Source organism: Onthophagus taurus, chromosome 1 (genome assembly GCF_036711975.1).
Source record: "Onthophagus taurus isolate NC chromosome 1, IU_Otau_3.0, whole genome shotgun sequence".
NCBI lineage: Eukaryota > Metazoa > Arthropoda > Insecta > Coleoptera > Scarabaeidae > Onthophagus > Onthophagus taurus.
The window spans coordinates 28,590,979-28,608,100 of record NC_091966.1 but is presented as its reverse complement, the minus strand read 5'-3'; the positions used below and the strand labels follow the sequence as shown (position 1 = coordinate 28,608,100).

General features: G+C 32.3%; 1 protein-coding gene across 1 annotated transcript; it reads right to left on the bottom strand.

Annotated features, from left to right (window-relative positions):
* Window positions 1–1,621: 1,621 nt before the first annotated feature.
* Window positions 1,622–16,319, bottom strand: LOC111413294 (uncharacterized). The gene is made up of 4 exons (XM_071195557.1): window positions 15,863–16,319; window positions 5,414–5,869; window positions 3,637–4,080; window positions 1,622–2,162 (listed from the first exon to the last, which is right to left on the bottom strand). Exons 1-4 carry the CDS (start codon window positions 16,314–16,316, stop codon window positions 1,918–1,920), a joined length of 1,599 nt encoding a protein of 532 aa, XP_071051658.1. The 5' UTR covers window positions 16,317–16,319; the 3' UTR covers window positions 1,622–1,917.
* Window positions 16,320–17,122: the final 803 nt, after the last annotated feature.

The window sequence follows — 17,122 nt, the reverse complement described above, 5'->3', positions numbered from 1 at the left end:
TTTTTGTTTATTCACTATCAGAAATTAATCACTATGAGAAATTTTGTTTGCTTTAAAAGTATACGATTGAAAAGGTAAAAACAAAAAAATACATTATCATGTTTTTGTCATTTATCATAAGTTTATTGTTTAAGACAGATACAACTACCTAATTAACTAAACATCTATACTATTATACATCTAAAATTAATTTTTATTGAAATATTCTCGGATGTTTTTCTGTTTTATGCTTTTATGTAATAATTCCTGGCGAATATTTTTGTTTATTGTATCGCATGCGAACATACATTCAGTATTGTCCGCATAGTTAGTTACAATGTAACGTGTCACCCTAGAAAATGCTTTTAAAAATTAATTTTTTGATATGTTTCGTTCTACCTCTTCATCTGATCACCGTCAGATTCGTTATCTTTATTCAACACGTTACACATTATTTCAGTGTCAGATAGAATGGAACCAGTAGTAACATCGTCATCGATAGTGGCAAATAAATTTAAATCGATACCGTCTATTTCCTAACCGTTTTTCTCTGCCCAACTAGAAAGATTTAGCTAAGGGAATTTCATATTCCTCGCTAAAACTCTCTGCAAGATTGCCGAATGCATGACGAAAGCAATTCATTATTGTTTCTTTTTTAACATTTATCCATGCGCTGTTTAGTATTATTACGCGTTATAACCGAGATTTTTTACATTGTAAGGATAGGATTTTTCACGGGACTTGGAAGCTTGCTCGTTATAGAGCATACTCGTTATAACCGGTCTTTACTGTATATGTATATGAAATGAAAATGATTCATACGATGTTAACCCTTTCGACCTCTATTTATCTCTGTGGCTTGAAAATCTTTTCTTGACTTTTAATCATACTTATTCTCGAACTGTTTATACTAAATATCAAGTCGCCACGCCCAAGTGTTTGGGTCTTAGATACGCTTAGATAACGGCACTAAACCGTCAGAAACAATCAAATGTCATGAACATATTTAAAATCTTTTATGATCATTAAAGTGTCATGACTATCACAAAAAACCAAACAATATTCATGTTAATATCTATATTTTTATGTTTACTGGTCTATTCAGTCTAGTTTTTGATTAGAGATGCAGAATCAAATTGCAAAATACTGTTCAATGTAGGGTGAGTTGTCTTTGATGCGGTATTGCCAATACGCTTGGTGTGTTAATACCACTCATAATGGGTCAAATAGTTAGGTTTATGGTGTTTTATGAGGTTATAAAGAGTTGGATGTCATAGAGTAATTTTAGTAAGTTTGTGAACATCAAAATTCTTCTCATTTTTCTGATTATAAATGACTCTTTTACAAGTATTTGTGGAGATATTAGAAGATAATTGATTTTGATCTAAATTATTAACATTTTTTTTCTGTTTGTTAGTTCTATCATTCTTTAATATATAGAATTTTCTTCACTAAGTTTCGAACTCTACATCATTGTTTTTAATTTAAGTTGTCACTCTCGAATATGTTTTCCAATCTGAATTAACATCAATATAATTAACAGTACATACTCTCTTTTTTATTTCATTCTGCACATGTTGGAGAATAATGGGTATTAAAATAACAATAACGATTCTTGCTGTCAAAAAATAACTACAGGTAATTGAATATATTATTTATTATTTTAAAAAAATCAAAGTATAATATGAAACATTACAGGCTCAAAAGGCTTATACATAGTGTCCACTAATATTGTTACAACATTAAACATTAAATCATCTTAGGCCCACTTTTACCACCTCTTGATAAATTTAACCGATAGATAACTACCATGGTTACAGCGGTTTTAAGCGCTTTCATTGGCTAAGAGCACCATTTTATCTATCAGTTAAATTTATCAAGAGGTGGTAAAAGTAGGCCTTAGGAAATGAATTTTACCCACACCCATTTTAGGTGATTTTACACCCACCTGATCTTTTTTTTAAAGCATCCATCCGTATAATGATGGCTACCTTGACACATTGGATAAGTGGTCCAACCCAAAAATCCATTTCCTCGTTCTTGTTGGATCACATTAAAGATAGTTTTGACGCATTCTACAACATCTGATATGTCGTCGTTTAACAGTTGATCACAACACACACTGCATCCTGTTCCGGGAGGTGAACACCAGTACATGTTATCTATTTGAAATAGACCGAAATGTTACATGTTGCTATTTCATCTTTCGGAAACTTGTATTTATAAAATAAATCTTCAGCTAATTCACAACGATCGTAAATCTTTCCTGTCGTTATAGTTATCATGAAATTATGAACATAACATGTTTAAATGACGTCATGATTGGTTTTAGGTAGAAAACTGGGTACGGTTAAGGTAAGTTAAAAAAAAAAATTGTAAGCTTTGAATTTATATTAACCGATGTAATGCATGTTATGTGACGAATATGTGTTCATGCCACATTTCCTTGAAATTCCTTGAAATATGCTGTGAACATAAAAAGCAGCTATTGACGTATAAATTTTTAAGAAGTTTGCAATTTTTTTAATATCTCAAAATATTTTACTATTATATAACCTTATTTACTGCCAAATGAATTACACATGATGGTCGAAAAATACAACAATGCATATAAACAAATAATGGAAATAATGGGTTAATTACTTCGGTGTTATGTTTCTTCGATGTGATAACATTGTTGTAATAATAATAAGTACTAAAATTGTGACAATTTTTACTATAGTTAGTATGTACTTGATAATTAATTGACTTAATTAGATGCTTAATTTAGTTTTAACCCGAACACGCTATAAACGAGAAACTTATACCCGTTTATACTTTTTGAAACTTTTCGGTCCCAATTAAAGCCGCTATTCTGGTTAAGATAATGGATGATGTGAGTGGGGTGTGTTCTTGTATTCCTTTTGTTAATCAAGCTTTTGATAAAGTCGGTCATGATCCACTGTATACTAAACCAATTGAAAAGATAAAAAATAGTCTGTATCATTGTTGATCTGTTATCATTGTTATACAATTTGTGGCGTTCTTCTTGTAAAATATTCCAAAATGTCTCTTTTAATTGATGGTTGGAACATGAGTTGAGAGTCGAAATCAATAGTAAATTTGGGCAGATAAAATTTATCATTTTTAAAGCAATATTTGTGGTCATAGTCTAGGATTGCGTATTAAATTTGTATGAGGAGGGATAGGTAAGTTTAGATAGGAATATAAAGCTGTACTCATTACCAATATCAGGGTTTACAATATATTTCTATTCTGTAGGGATTATTTTTCTGGTCATAATACTTCTATTATTAGTGTTAGTGGAGATTATAGAGTAAAAAGTAATTAGAAAATAAAACGTAACATAATCTTTAATTGTACAATCTCTTTACGATTTTTACTATTTATTATTTGGGGTAATAAAATAGTTACTAGAGTAAGTTTTTTAACAAATATATTTTTAAAATTAAGTGCCAATCACAAAAAAGTCAAGGGACAATTAATATGAATCAATACGGAGCTAAAAGGCTTAAACATTTAAACAACTATATTTAACAATGTTACATTAAACAATATATAATCTTAGTTTATATATGATATGGTAATCATTTTAATAAATTTTATCCATACCGATTTAGGGCGATTTTACTGTTACCTGATACTTCTTTTAAAAGCATCCTTGCGTATAACGACTAACATTATTTTTACACATCGAATAAGTGGTCCAAGCCAAAAATCCATTTCCACGTTCTTTTTTGGTGACATCAAAGATAGTTTTGACGCATTTAACATCATCTGATATGTCGTCGTTTAACATTTGATCGCAAGACACGCCGCATCCTCTTCCGGGAGGTGAACACCAGTACATATTATCTATTTGAAATAGGCCGAAATCATGACCATCTGGAGATTTTGCTGCAGTGTTGTAACTAGACTCTCGGAAAGCAATACACACCCATGTCGCTATTTGTTCTTTGGGAAAATTGTATTTATAAAGTAAGTCTCTTGCTAAGTCACAACGATCGTAAATCTTTGCTGTTGTTATAGTTATCACGGAAATTATGAATATAACATATTTAAACGATGTCATGATTGGTTTTAGACCGAACACTGGATACGGTTAAGTTAAGTTAATAAAAGAAGTGTTGTAAGCTTCGAATTTATACTAACCGACATAATGCATGTTTATTATATCTTTTGTTATTTTTACAAAAGAGTGGGAACACTCACTTAGTTAAAATATCAGGAGAATGTGTTTATGACACATTTTCTTGAAATTCCTTGAAATGTGTTGAAACATAAAATTAAATAAGATAAAATAATAACTCTTATCAAAGTCAACATGGAACAACCGTGAATTACTCACTATATATTCTGCAATAAAATTTTTTAAACATTTTCTTCTCGGTAATCAGTTTACCGTTTATACCGATTACAAACCTTTGGTCAATTCTTTTACTTCAAAAACTGAGAAGACACCACGACAAACTCGATACCCACATCTCATCACCCAATTTACTTCTAATATTAGATTTATAAAAGGTGATGCAAACATCGTGGCCGATACTCTCTTGAGAGTCAATATTGCCGGCCTTGATTTTTCTTATCCCGATTTAAAACTAATAGGAGACGCTCAATCAAAAGACATACAATTACAGCATTTAGTTGCTATACAATCGAAAAGCAGCGTTTGCAAATTGTCAAAAATAACTTCATTTTCAAATTTATCCCTCTGTTGTGAGACTTCTTATTCTCATCCAAGACTATATATTCCAGAAAATTTTCGTTATATCGTGTTCAAAAAATTTCATAATTTATCTTATTCTGGATTTCGCGCCACTCTTCATTCCCTCAAAACACGTTTATTTTGGACTCATATGTATTTCGAACAATATAAAACTATGGACCAAAACTTGTCTTTCTTGCCAAAAAACAAAGGTTAACACACACACCAAATCTCTTATTCTGAAAGGCAGGTTTGAGCATACACATATTGATCTTGTTGGTCCATTATATGTAGATAGATTTAATCGCTGGCAAGAAGCATATCCCCTCAAGAACATAACTGCCTCTTCTATTGCAAACGCTATATACCGTAATTACTTTCCAAGATTCGGTGTTCCACACACCATTACGCATGATCGGAGAAGAAAAAAGATAAAGTAGGTTTTTTTTGCCTTACTTTACGTAGGGTAATAAAATAGTTACTAGAGTAAGTTCTTTGACAAATATATTTTTAAAATGTTAAGTGCGAATTACAAAAAAATCAACGGACAATTAACATGAATCAATACGGAGCAAAAGTCTTAAACATTTAAACAACTATATTTAACAATGTTGCAACATTAAACAATATATAATCTTAGTTTATATATGATATGTTAATCATTTTAATGAATTTTATCCATACCTATTTAGGGCGATTTTACTGTTACCTGATACTTCTTTTAAAAGCACCCATCCGTATAACTATTAACATTATTTTTACACATCGAATAAGTGGTCCAAGCCAAAAATCCATTTCCACGCTCTTTTTTGGTGACATCAAAGATAGTTTTGACGCATTTAACATCATCTGATATGTCGTCGTTTAACATTTGATCGCAAGACACACCGCATCCTGTTCCGGGAGGTGAACACCAGTACATGTTATCTATTTGAAATAGGCCGAAATCATGACCATCTGGAGATTTTGCTGCAGTGTTGTAACTAGACTCTCGAAAAGCAATACACACCCATGTCGCTATTTGTTCTTTGGGAAAACTGTATTTATAAAGTAAGTCTCTAGCTAAGTCACAACGATCGTAAATCTTTGCTGTTGTTATAGTTATCACGGAAATTATGAATATAACATATTTAAACGATGTCATGATTGATTTTAGATAGAACACTGTGTACGGGTAAGTTTAGTTAATAAACGAAGTGTTGTAAGCTTCGAATTTATACTAACCGATATAATGCATGTTATGTGACGAATATGAAGTATTTTTGTAAAAGAATGGGAACACTCAGTAGTTAAAAAAATATCAGCAGTATGTATTTACGACACATTTCCTTGAAATTCCTTTAAATGTGTTTGAAACATAAAAAACAACTAATGCCGTATACATTTTTAAGAAGTTTGCTATTTTTTTATTACAAGAGGGAAAAGGCCGAAGTTGAACCGAATGCACTAAAGATATTAACCAACGATGAGGCCGTAATAAAAAAGAAAAACATCAGCGCTCAAAACTAAAGAGTATAAAGAGCCCAGGTCAAAATAACATCACCAACAACTTACTCAAATACGGAGGAAAGAACCGAAATCAATAAATAACTACTTTATTGTGATTGGCAAACTAGCACTACAATGCTATTATTTAAAAAAAGGTTATAAAAATACCTGGCTGATAATTACTTGATAAGTACAAGAATCATAACAAATAAAACTTTGTTATGAGACAAATAAAGCAAACTCAATCGAGTATAACCGACTAGCAACTTGTTGTTTCACGAATATATCTAGAATTGAACTGGTGATCTTGCTGGCTAGAATTAAATATCTATTTGTGTTTTTAATGGATTAGATAACTATAGATCTTATATATCGTTGTAAATAGATTTATAGTTTTATAACACGTAATAAAACGTTTTGAAAATTTACGTTCTTAAAGTTATGAATGTAATTGATTATAGATTATAGAATATTAAGTGTGGAGTATTCCTTCTATAACATTATATTATATCCAACTTAATCGCGATATCTGCTGTGACAAAATTCTGCTAAAAGATCCATCTGGTATTGAACCCATGGGAAAATCGTCTGACATGCTATAGAGTTTATTGTAAAATATGAAAAAGCTCTATTTGGCAATTACGTTAAAAGTATCTATTGTGTTTTCTACGTCTTGTGGGAAGAAATCATTGATCTTATTGGATTTAATGCTATAAAAATCTTTTATGGTCTTAGAATTGTCGCAATTGGGTGTATAGGATATATTAGGTCCATATGTCAAAAGAAACCAAACAGTATTTTATGATTTTATGCATGAAAAAATCTTCCACTTTTTTTTTGTAACATTCAGTTTCATTCTAGACTTATAATAATAATATATAATAATAATAATACATTTATTGAGATACCAAATGTTACAAATAACAATAATAAAAACAAATAAAATATAAAATCAAATAAAAAAATTACGATGGTATTTCTCAAAAGGCACTGCGTCAGTACTAACGCAACATTTTGCGATAGACTGGTTTTCAACAGCCCCCAAATTTGAAACAAACAATATTTATTCAATAATTAACAAAAATAATATTCAAGAAAAGAAAATAATGTGCTATGCTTCAAGTGAGCAAATAGAAAGAAAAAGAAACAAAAAAAATAAGGTTACAATAAGAATTATGTCACCAAATAATAAATGCGTAGCATCTCCAACTAGCCGAAAGTCAAAAATTTTAATAAACAAATGCTATAAGATAAGAAAATAGACAAATAACAATGCATTTATATCAGATCAGTAATCGAACTGTCGCATACTTAAAAGGGATCTAACTTGCTTTTTAAACGTTAGTGTTTCCAAGGCTGGGTTTACATGGTCGCATATATCATTAAACAGAAATGGTACGCAATACGAAAATAACCTTTTAAATATTTGAAGTCTATGCCTCGGAATGGTAACGGCGTGTCTGCGTCGGACATTAATATGTGTATATAATATTGTGTATATCAGTTCTGAATCTAATTTTATTGTACAAGTAGGGTGGACTTTTAAATTTTAATATTTTATGATAGAGGCAGACACAATGTAATATTTTGCGATTTTCCATATTCAACCAACGCGCCCAAGTTAAAGTATGTGAGATATGATCACCTCTTTGGATTCCAAATGTAAACCGTAAACATGCATTCTGCATCCTCTGGATACGAGCACTGTCAACGCATCTAAGCAGGAATGGTACAGCTGGTCACCATAATTAAAAATTGACAAGATAAGTGTGTCACATAACTAAAGCGTCAGTCTTCGGTTTAAAAGATGCTTGCTGCTATATAAGACTTTAAGAGTATAATATGCACGCCTAATCAGAATGTTTACATGTTCTTTAAATCGGAGGGAAGAATCTATTGTGACACCCAAGTTACGCGCTGTACCAACAATTTCAATCCGATTATTCGAAACAACACGATAGCAGACGTTTTTGCAGCATTAATGTTAAAGCAGTGACTTTTAGCAAAACTAATAAGAGACTGTAAAACACGGTTTACACGAATTTCAGCCACCCGAATGTCACTCAATTCAAAACTACAAAACAACTGTGTATCATCTGCGTACATGTGAGGTTTGCAAAATTGCAATGAACTGCACAACTTTAGTGTGTAAATTACATAAAGAAGAGGGCCCAATATTGATCTTTGGGGTACTCCAGAACTAATAGGCTTCTCTTTAGTTCGTTTGTCATTGCAAACAATTACCTGGAATCTTCCTGACAAGTAAGAATTGAATAATTGTATAGATCGCTCTGATAATCCAATAAAATGTAAAATAGATAGCAAGGTTTTATGGTGAAGGGTGTCGAAAGCCTTAGAAAAATCAAGTAATATTAACAAAGAAATCATATTAGAACTATAACCTGGACGAAATCCAGACTGAAAAGTAGGAAAGATGTTGTATTTACCAATATGACACCATAGTTCAGATGAGACAACCCTTTCAAAGACCTTCGATAAAGCCGGAAGAATACTAATAGGGCGCAAACCCGAAACCTGACCCGAATTGGCAATCTTGGGAATAGGTGTAATTATGGCAATCTTCCAAGCAGCTGGAAACACTGAATTCCTGAAAATACTATTAAAGATAGCACACAAAAAAGGAAATATCACAGGGCAGCACAAGATTAATATTTTTATGCTGATACCATCTGCTCCGATCGCATCGCTTTTGATTGATCTTAAAGCATTAGCCACCCCATCAGAAGATACAGGTACAAAAGGAAATCTGCCTATCACCTGCTCCAACACATTTGAGCTGTAATAATCAATCATCTCAGAATCACCAGCAGCCTGGGACTGTGCAGAGGTGAAATAATCATTAATAACATCCACATCGCCAATAGAAGCAGGGACAGTCAATGGTTTGCTATGAACCACATTCAACGACCTGAAGCTCTTCCATAAATCACGGGGAGGCTTATTATTCAACAGATGCTACATGTACGCCTTTTTCTCTCGTTTAATAGCACCGTTCGTAAAGTTTCTTAGTTGCTTATAATAATTAAAACTGGCGGTATTTTTAATTCTCTTGAATTTATTGTAGGCTTTATCACGGTTTTATTAAATATTTAATATTATCTGTAATCCATGGTTTAAACTCTTTTCTAGCAACAAAAGAACGCCTAGGAGCATGCGTATCAAACAACAACGTAATCATTGAAAAACAGCAATTTAAGTTCAAAAATAAAGTACCACGGTAGAGAACATAAATAAACTTCAAATGCCTGAGTATCGAAATATTTGAAAGATCTACAAGAAATGATTCTAGGACCAGACGAGACGCCAACATCTACAGTGAACTCAACATATATCATGTTGTTGTGTGATCCGACAAAAAACAGCAAAAACAAATTTTGAGAATCCAAACGGCATACATCTCAAATATCTCTTACGCTAATACCGATTAAATGTACTAGCACCGGACGAATATACATATTATTTACAATCTCTTTACGATTTTTACTATTTGTTACGTAGGGTAATAAAATAGTTACTAGAGTGAGTTTTTTGACAAATATATTTTTAAAACGTTAAGTGCCAAGTTGTCATCAGACATTATAACAAGAACTAAAATTGTCACTATTTTTACAACAGTTTTTAGTTGTTAATTTACTTACTTAATTAGATGCTTAATTTAGTTATGAACTTAGTACGAGAAACTTGTGGAATACCGTGTGGATAACTTATTATTTGAACTTTATGAATCCCAATTTCGTGAACGATTTTCAATCGCACACCCGTTATTCCGGTCAAGATATTATATTAAATATCTTTATTTAAGCTACCGACCCGGTAGCGGCTTTTTCCACTTGCAACGATAATTCTATAATTTTTAACAGATTCATAATAACTGGTCCAGATAATGGTTGATATTCGTAGTACGATGAAAAATCGAGGTCTGTCGTTTATATATTGAATTAATTACCTATAAAAAGAGGATGAATGTGCGTGTACTTACTGAACAGGACAAGATAATGGAGAGATTGAAGCAACATTTCGATGAATTAGTGAATTTCGTACACCAGGGAGAAGAGAAAGCAAATGTAAATAGAGTAAACATGATGGAGGTTAGAATAGAAGGCCTATCGGTGGAAGAAGTATCTACAGCCAGCTATGAAAAGGATGAAAATCAACAAGGACCCAGGACAAGACAAAATCACTGCTAAGCTCCTGAAAATTAAGGGGAAAGCTAACAGAAGGAAGACTCCATGAACTGATAATAACGTGGTGGGAGAATGAAAGGATTTCGGAGAAATGGAAGGTAGGAATAATCGTACCACTGCATAAGAAAGGAGACAAATCTGTATGTAATAATTACAGAGGTATAATGCTGGGTACAAAGTATTATCAAACATAATATAAGAAAGAGTAAAAGCGTACGCGGAGGCAATACTAGGAGAATACCAGTGTGGCTTCAGAAAGAATAGTAATATAAGATAATCCCCAATAAAGTAAGAAATCCTCAAAATATATACATCAAGAACTACTGCTTTCAGAATGGCAAACATTTCGAATACCTATGCAAGCTGCAAATGTAAAGATGAACATGTACAAAGTACTAATAAGACCTGTTCTGACATACGGGGCAGAAACATGTAAGTTAAGGGTGTTCAAAAGGAAGTTGCTTCGAAAGGAATGTATGGAGGAGTGTGTTCAAACGGAATATACCGAAGCTGATACAGTTATGAATTGGCTACGTTGATAGAAGAGAAAATATAGTTTTAATTGTGACGGCGCGAAGGATTGGATGGTTGGGGTATGTGATAAGAATGGATGGAAGAAGAATAGTGAAAGCCGGAGAAAGACCTAGAAAGTACTGGAAAGATGATGTATGGCAGAACCTGAAGAAGATAGGGGTAAGAGTAAGTAGCGGAGGATAAAGGCAGATGGAGAGGCTAACGTCAGAGACAAAAGCCCATCCAGGGTTGTAGTGCCAAAGGACAAGAACAAGGACATAACTTAAGCAATTTATTTCACTTTTGAATAACTGTTATTAATCCAACCCAACCCTGTCTGTTTCTCTTATCCCTCCTATACACATTGCGTTTGGTAATTGATAACACTGCTATTGGCTTGGAAATTATATGTTGATATATTGTCTGCGTTACTGTTTAAGATATAGTAGTTTAAGTTCGACTTCTTTGTTCAATAAAACAGAACTTTCGGATAAAATTTGCTGGTCACGAAGTTCCGTAGGGGTACAAAATTAGTAGTGAAAGTAATTAACGCACGCACAACAAATAAACATCTATAAAACTATAACAACTATGAAAGGCCTATACCAAAATCGACTGAAAGGAAATATCGATTATGACCCGATAGAAGAAAGCGATCTTGTATTAACGACAGCTGGTAGAAATTGAAGAATAATGTTTAAGAAACAGCAATCGGAGCTTTTGGAACTCATAATGTGGGACAGCAAAAACAAGGTCGACACAAATTGCCATGGTTTGGGAATTAATTAGATGTCAAAGATCAGAAGTAAATGAATTTGTTAACACCAGGTACATGGAAAGAGATGTTTGAGTAAAATATTCAGAGGAGCGTTACAAGAGCGAAAAGGCCGAAGATGAACCGAATGCACTAAAAACAACGCTCCAAAAGCTAAACAGCAAAAAAAGCCCAGTTCAAGATAACATCACCAAAGAGTTACTCAAATACAGATGAAAGAACCGAAATCAATAATTAACTATATTAATGTGATTAGCGAACTCGCACTACAATGCTATTACTTAAAAAAGACTATAAAAATGCCTTGCTGATAATAACTTGATAAGCAGAAGAATCATAACAAATAAAACTTTGTTGTAAGGCAAATAAAGCAAAGTCAATCGAATATAATCGACTAGCAACTTGTTGTTTGAGAAAACCCCACACGAATATATCTAGAACTGAACTGGTGATCTTCCTGGCCAGTTAATGGAACCACTATTTTCAATCTACTGTAACCCAAACAATTCATTCAAAATGTTCTTGATGTTTCGCGTATTGTGGGAAGGTGCTTCATCCTTTCTGAATCACATTGCGATAAAATAAGGTCTTACTATAAAATTATCTAATACACCAAGTCATGCATTAATAGGAAATCGGTTATGAAATCTGCATTCCTGAAATTGACAGTAACAATCATTTTTGCCATTAAAAATTCTGTTATTATATTTCTGTTATCATCGCTAAAAAGTATTAAGGTTAATACATTTAGATTGCTGTTCACCCAATTAGAAAGTATCAATCTCCGGTCAAAATCATCATCTCTTAAACCTTGTACTAACTTAATTTTAGTCTAAGTCATTTCATGTCACTGTTTGAGGTATTAAATTTCAAATACTAAAAAATCTTCATCATTTAATAATCACCAATTTCGTGGTATTTAAGATGAAAATAAAGTAAACTATGCAGCAATGTATAACAAAGTCAGTTTAGATAAAGAATAATTAGATACTGTCACAAATAATTTCATTTGTTTCGCTGCTTACAGTTGTGATTAAATCTACAATCTAAGTAAGCGTGTGTTTGCTATTAACTATCAATTTGTGTTTTTAATGGATTAGATAACTATGCCATCTGATATAGCGTTGTACATAGATTTATACTTTTATAATACATAATAAAATTGAGCACGTTTTAAAAATTCTTCGTTCTTAAAATTTTGAATGTAATACCTATATCTAACACATTTAATGCTCAATTGTTTTTTTTTAATATGATAGATTATAGAATATTAAGTGTGGAGTATTCCTTCTATAACATTATATCATATCCAACTTAATCGAGACATCTGCGGTGATAGCTAAAAGTAAACACACTGTATAACCTAAAGATGGATTTTTTATCTTATTTTGTAATTAATTAAAATATCGAACATTTTTAAATTGTTGTTGATAGCTATGGAGACATTATATCTTGAAATCACTTTTGAATATTGTTAAAAATGGGGTTGAGGGATGTTAGAACGAAACATTTATTCAGAAATTTTTTATGTGTATATGATTCAGGTTTGGTTGTTATGAATATTAAAATAAATACTACAGGTTCGATACTGGATATCAGTTATCAATACCTGCATTGAATATATTATGTTGTATCAGATGTCGACAGAGGTATTTTTAAGATTCTGAGGAACAAAAACTTTAATGCTGCTTCCTTGTGTTTGAAGGAATACAATCTGAGCATATTGGTATGATATATACGATTAGAGATGTAGGTATCTGTAGCTGTGGATTTTCTGAAAATATTGAATTACGGCATATGATTGATTAAACTTTGAGAAATAATTAAGCCTAGAAAAATTATTTTGTTACTTTCAAATTTAATTGTAAATTCTAGCTTATCTAGAGCTTTGTTCGTTGGGACTGCACTAACTTGCACCGGCTGCACTAAATTGCACTGCACCTGGCTCAACGAACAGTATGAATGCAACTGCACTAAACTGTACTATCCCCAACGAACACACAACATCTGCACTAACCTGCATAGTGCAAGTGGGTGCAAGTAGTGCAGTCCCAACGAACAAAGCTAAGTTCAATAAGTGCAGTGTAACTAAAATGGCGGAATATTTGAAAGCGTTTTTTTTGTAATAATTAATATTGATATAAATATTAAGAAATAAAACCTTATAATAATTAATATTTGTTGTATTAGAGAACACAGTACATTCAATACCAGTAGAGGCAGTAGAAAACTACCCCTACTTTTTTGGAATAATTTAAAAACTACCCTGTTGATTTTGGCTTCATTAAATACACTTATAGTACATTTAAAAATATTAATTATGTGTTTTTTCTTATTTAGGGGTGGCTGGGGTTAACTACCGTCACCACCCCAAATTTTTTTTTTCAAGTACTGCTTATCGATTTTGGTGCAATTTAGCATGTGATTTCTTTATACGTTAAGTAGTACTTTTGAAAAAACTAATAAGGGTTAGTAGTTTGGTATAGAAAATATATTTCGCTAATAATTGAAAAAAATAAAAAATAATAATAATAATTAATGAATACTAAAAAAACGCTATTAAAAAACATTCTGCGATAATTTCATTTTCCACGAGTATTTCGCTGACAATCTCCTGTTCGTCCATTTCAAATATTATACACTTTTTTGATAAAAATCTGTTCGTTGGGACCACGGTTTATACACTTTTCTGACCTGCACTAAGTTGACATGACATTGCACTGACTTACACTTCATTGCACTATGACGTCATACGAGTGCCATGTCGTGCAGGGTAGTGCAGTCCCAACGAACAAAGCTTAGGTTGTTTAGGGAAGCTTTTATTTGTTTTAGTTCCGTCAAAAACTATCAAATGCCGACAACATATTTACCAAAGCATTGAGTATACTATTTGAGTGTTATTTATTAGAGAATAATCGATTCTTTAGATTATTAAGACAAAATTCTGCTGAAAGACCCGTCTGATAGGAAACCATGGGTAAATTGTCCTAAATACTATAGAATTTATTGTAAAATATGAAAAACATTATTTGGTAATTATGTTAAAAGTATCGATTGCATTTTCTTCGTCTTGTGCGAAGAGATAATTGACCTTGTTGGATTTATTGTTATGAAAATGTTTTATGGTCTTAGAATTGTCGTAATGGGGTCATACACACTTATTAAATTTAGAGAAAAATTTTTTATGTCAAACGATATATGCAAGTATATGCATGAACACAAAGTAAAAGAAATATTTTGATCAATTTTATATTTTGCGTAATTTGAAGTGAAAAATAGCAAATATTCAAACGAAATAATTTCGCGGCTTTTCTGTGACGTAGGAACCGCACTACCTAAAACAAGTTAAATTGTCCGTTAGATAGCGCTTGCGGTGTGACAGTGTCAAAATAAAACCATGGATGTAATAGAGTGTCTATTACATCCATGAACAAAACATAATAAACATAACCTACAAACACTCTATCTCTTTTCAATACAAATTAAATGACGTTCATCTCTTTTTCGCATTTGAGCGGGTAGCAGGGGACGCAAAAGTGAGAATCGTACGTCATCAACGGGGGAATTTTAAAAGCGCAAATGGGTATATAAATTTTCAATAATTTTTTTAACAATGACTGTTCGAAAATATTAAAAAAAAAAATAACGGTAACTATATTTTTATGTAAACTTTCAGAAAATATAATAAAAAAAAAATCGTGTATGACCCCATTCCGTAAGTTCCTTATGTCAAAAGAAAAGAACAGTATTTTATGATTTTATGCATGAACAAATCTTCCACTTGTAACAATACCAGTGATCCACAACGTGATTAATAGTAGGTTTCCTTCTTTCCATTTCTAAATGAGAATTGGGCGGAAATAACATTCTCCAAGGTGCTAATATTGTTCTTACCATCAAACACAAAGTGCAAGTAATTGAAAAATAAATCGTAAATTATACAATCTTTTCACTGTTTTTACTATCCAGGTTTTTACTATATTGTTATCTAGGGTAATAAAATAGTCACTTGGGTAAGTTTTTTGTATACAATATTTTTAAAATGTTGAGTACCAATAACAAAAAGGTCAATTAATATGAATCAATACAATTAATATATAAAGGTGGACACTTAAAACTAAAGAACTATATTTAATAATTTTACAACATTAAACAATAATTCGTTTTAGCTTACGTATTATAAATCATTTTAATGAATTTTACCCACACTCATTTTGGGCGATTTTACACCTTTGTGATGCTTCTTTCGAAAACAACCGTCAGTATAACTATTAACGTTATCTTGACACATCGGATAAGTGGCCCATGCCGAAAATCCATTTCCAGTTTCTTGTTGGGTGACATCGTAGATAGTTTTGACGCATTTAACATCATCTGAGATGTCGTCGTTTAACAATTGATCACAAGACACACCGCAGCCTGTTCCGGGAGGTGAACACCAGTACGTATTGTCTATTTGAAACAGACCGAAATCATGACCATCTTGAGATTTTGCTGCGGTATTGTAACTGGACTCTTTGTAAGCAATACAGACCCATGTTGCTATCTGATCTTGGGGAAAATTGTATTTATTAAGTAACTCATTAGCTAATTCACAATGATCGTAAATCTTTCCTGTCGTTATGGTTATCGAAGAAATTATGAACATAACATATTTGTAGTGTATTTTTGTATAAAAGCGTTTTGTAAACCTGTTTTAACCCAGTTCTGAGTTGACTTCGCTCGAATAAAGATGTTTGTTAATTATAACAAGTTAAAGTCTTTAATTTGAATATACTCAAAAGTAACTCCAACTAAATACATCACAAGTGGCGACGAGGTAAATTAATTAATAAATTAAAAAGAAAAATCGAATATATTATTAATGAAAAATGATGGCGGAAGTTATTGTGGGTCATCTTCGCGAATTCACGTTACGAAATTCCGATTGGTCAATTTTTCTACCGAGGCTGGAGAGCTATTTCACAGCAAATAATATTGGTGAAGATAAAGCAAAGAAGAAAAGAGCTATATTATTGAATATTTTGGATGAGGACGCCTACAAATTATTATTCGATCTGGTGAGTCCCGAAAAACCCGAAGATAAGACGTATTCCGACCTAGTAGCGGTTCTTAGCAGTCATTTTCAACCCCAAAAAAGTGCATTTGCTGCGCGATATCAATTTTATTCGGCAAAAAAGGAAGTTGCTGAAACGGCGAAACAATGGGCTGCACGTTTACGCGGTTTGGCGGTGAGCTGTGAATTTGGAGCTGAGCTACAGGTTTGCCTACGGGACAAGTTTGTTTTTGGATTCGAAAAAGGGCCAATTATGGATCGATTAATGGAAGAAGAAATTACAAAAGATTTCAACGGCATGGTTTCACTCGCGGTGTCAAAAATGGCGGCCAACGAGGTTCGAGACGTCATCATTAAACAAGAAGAAATTCACCAGCTGAGGGAGAGATGTACAGATT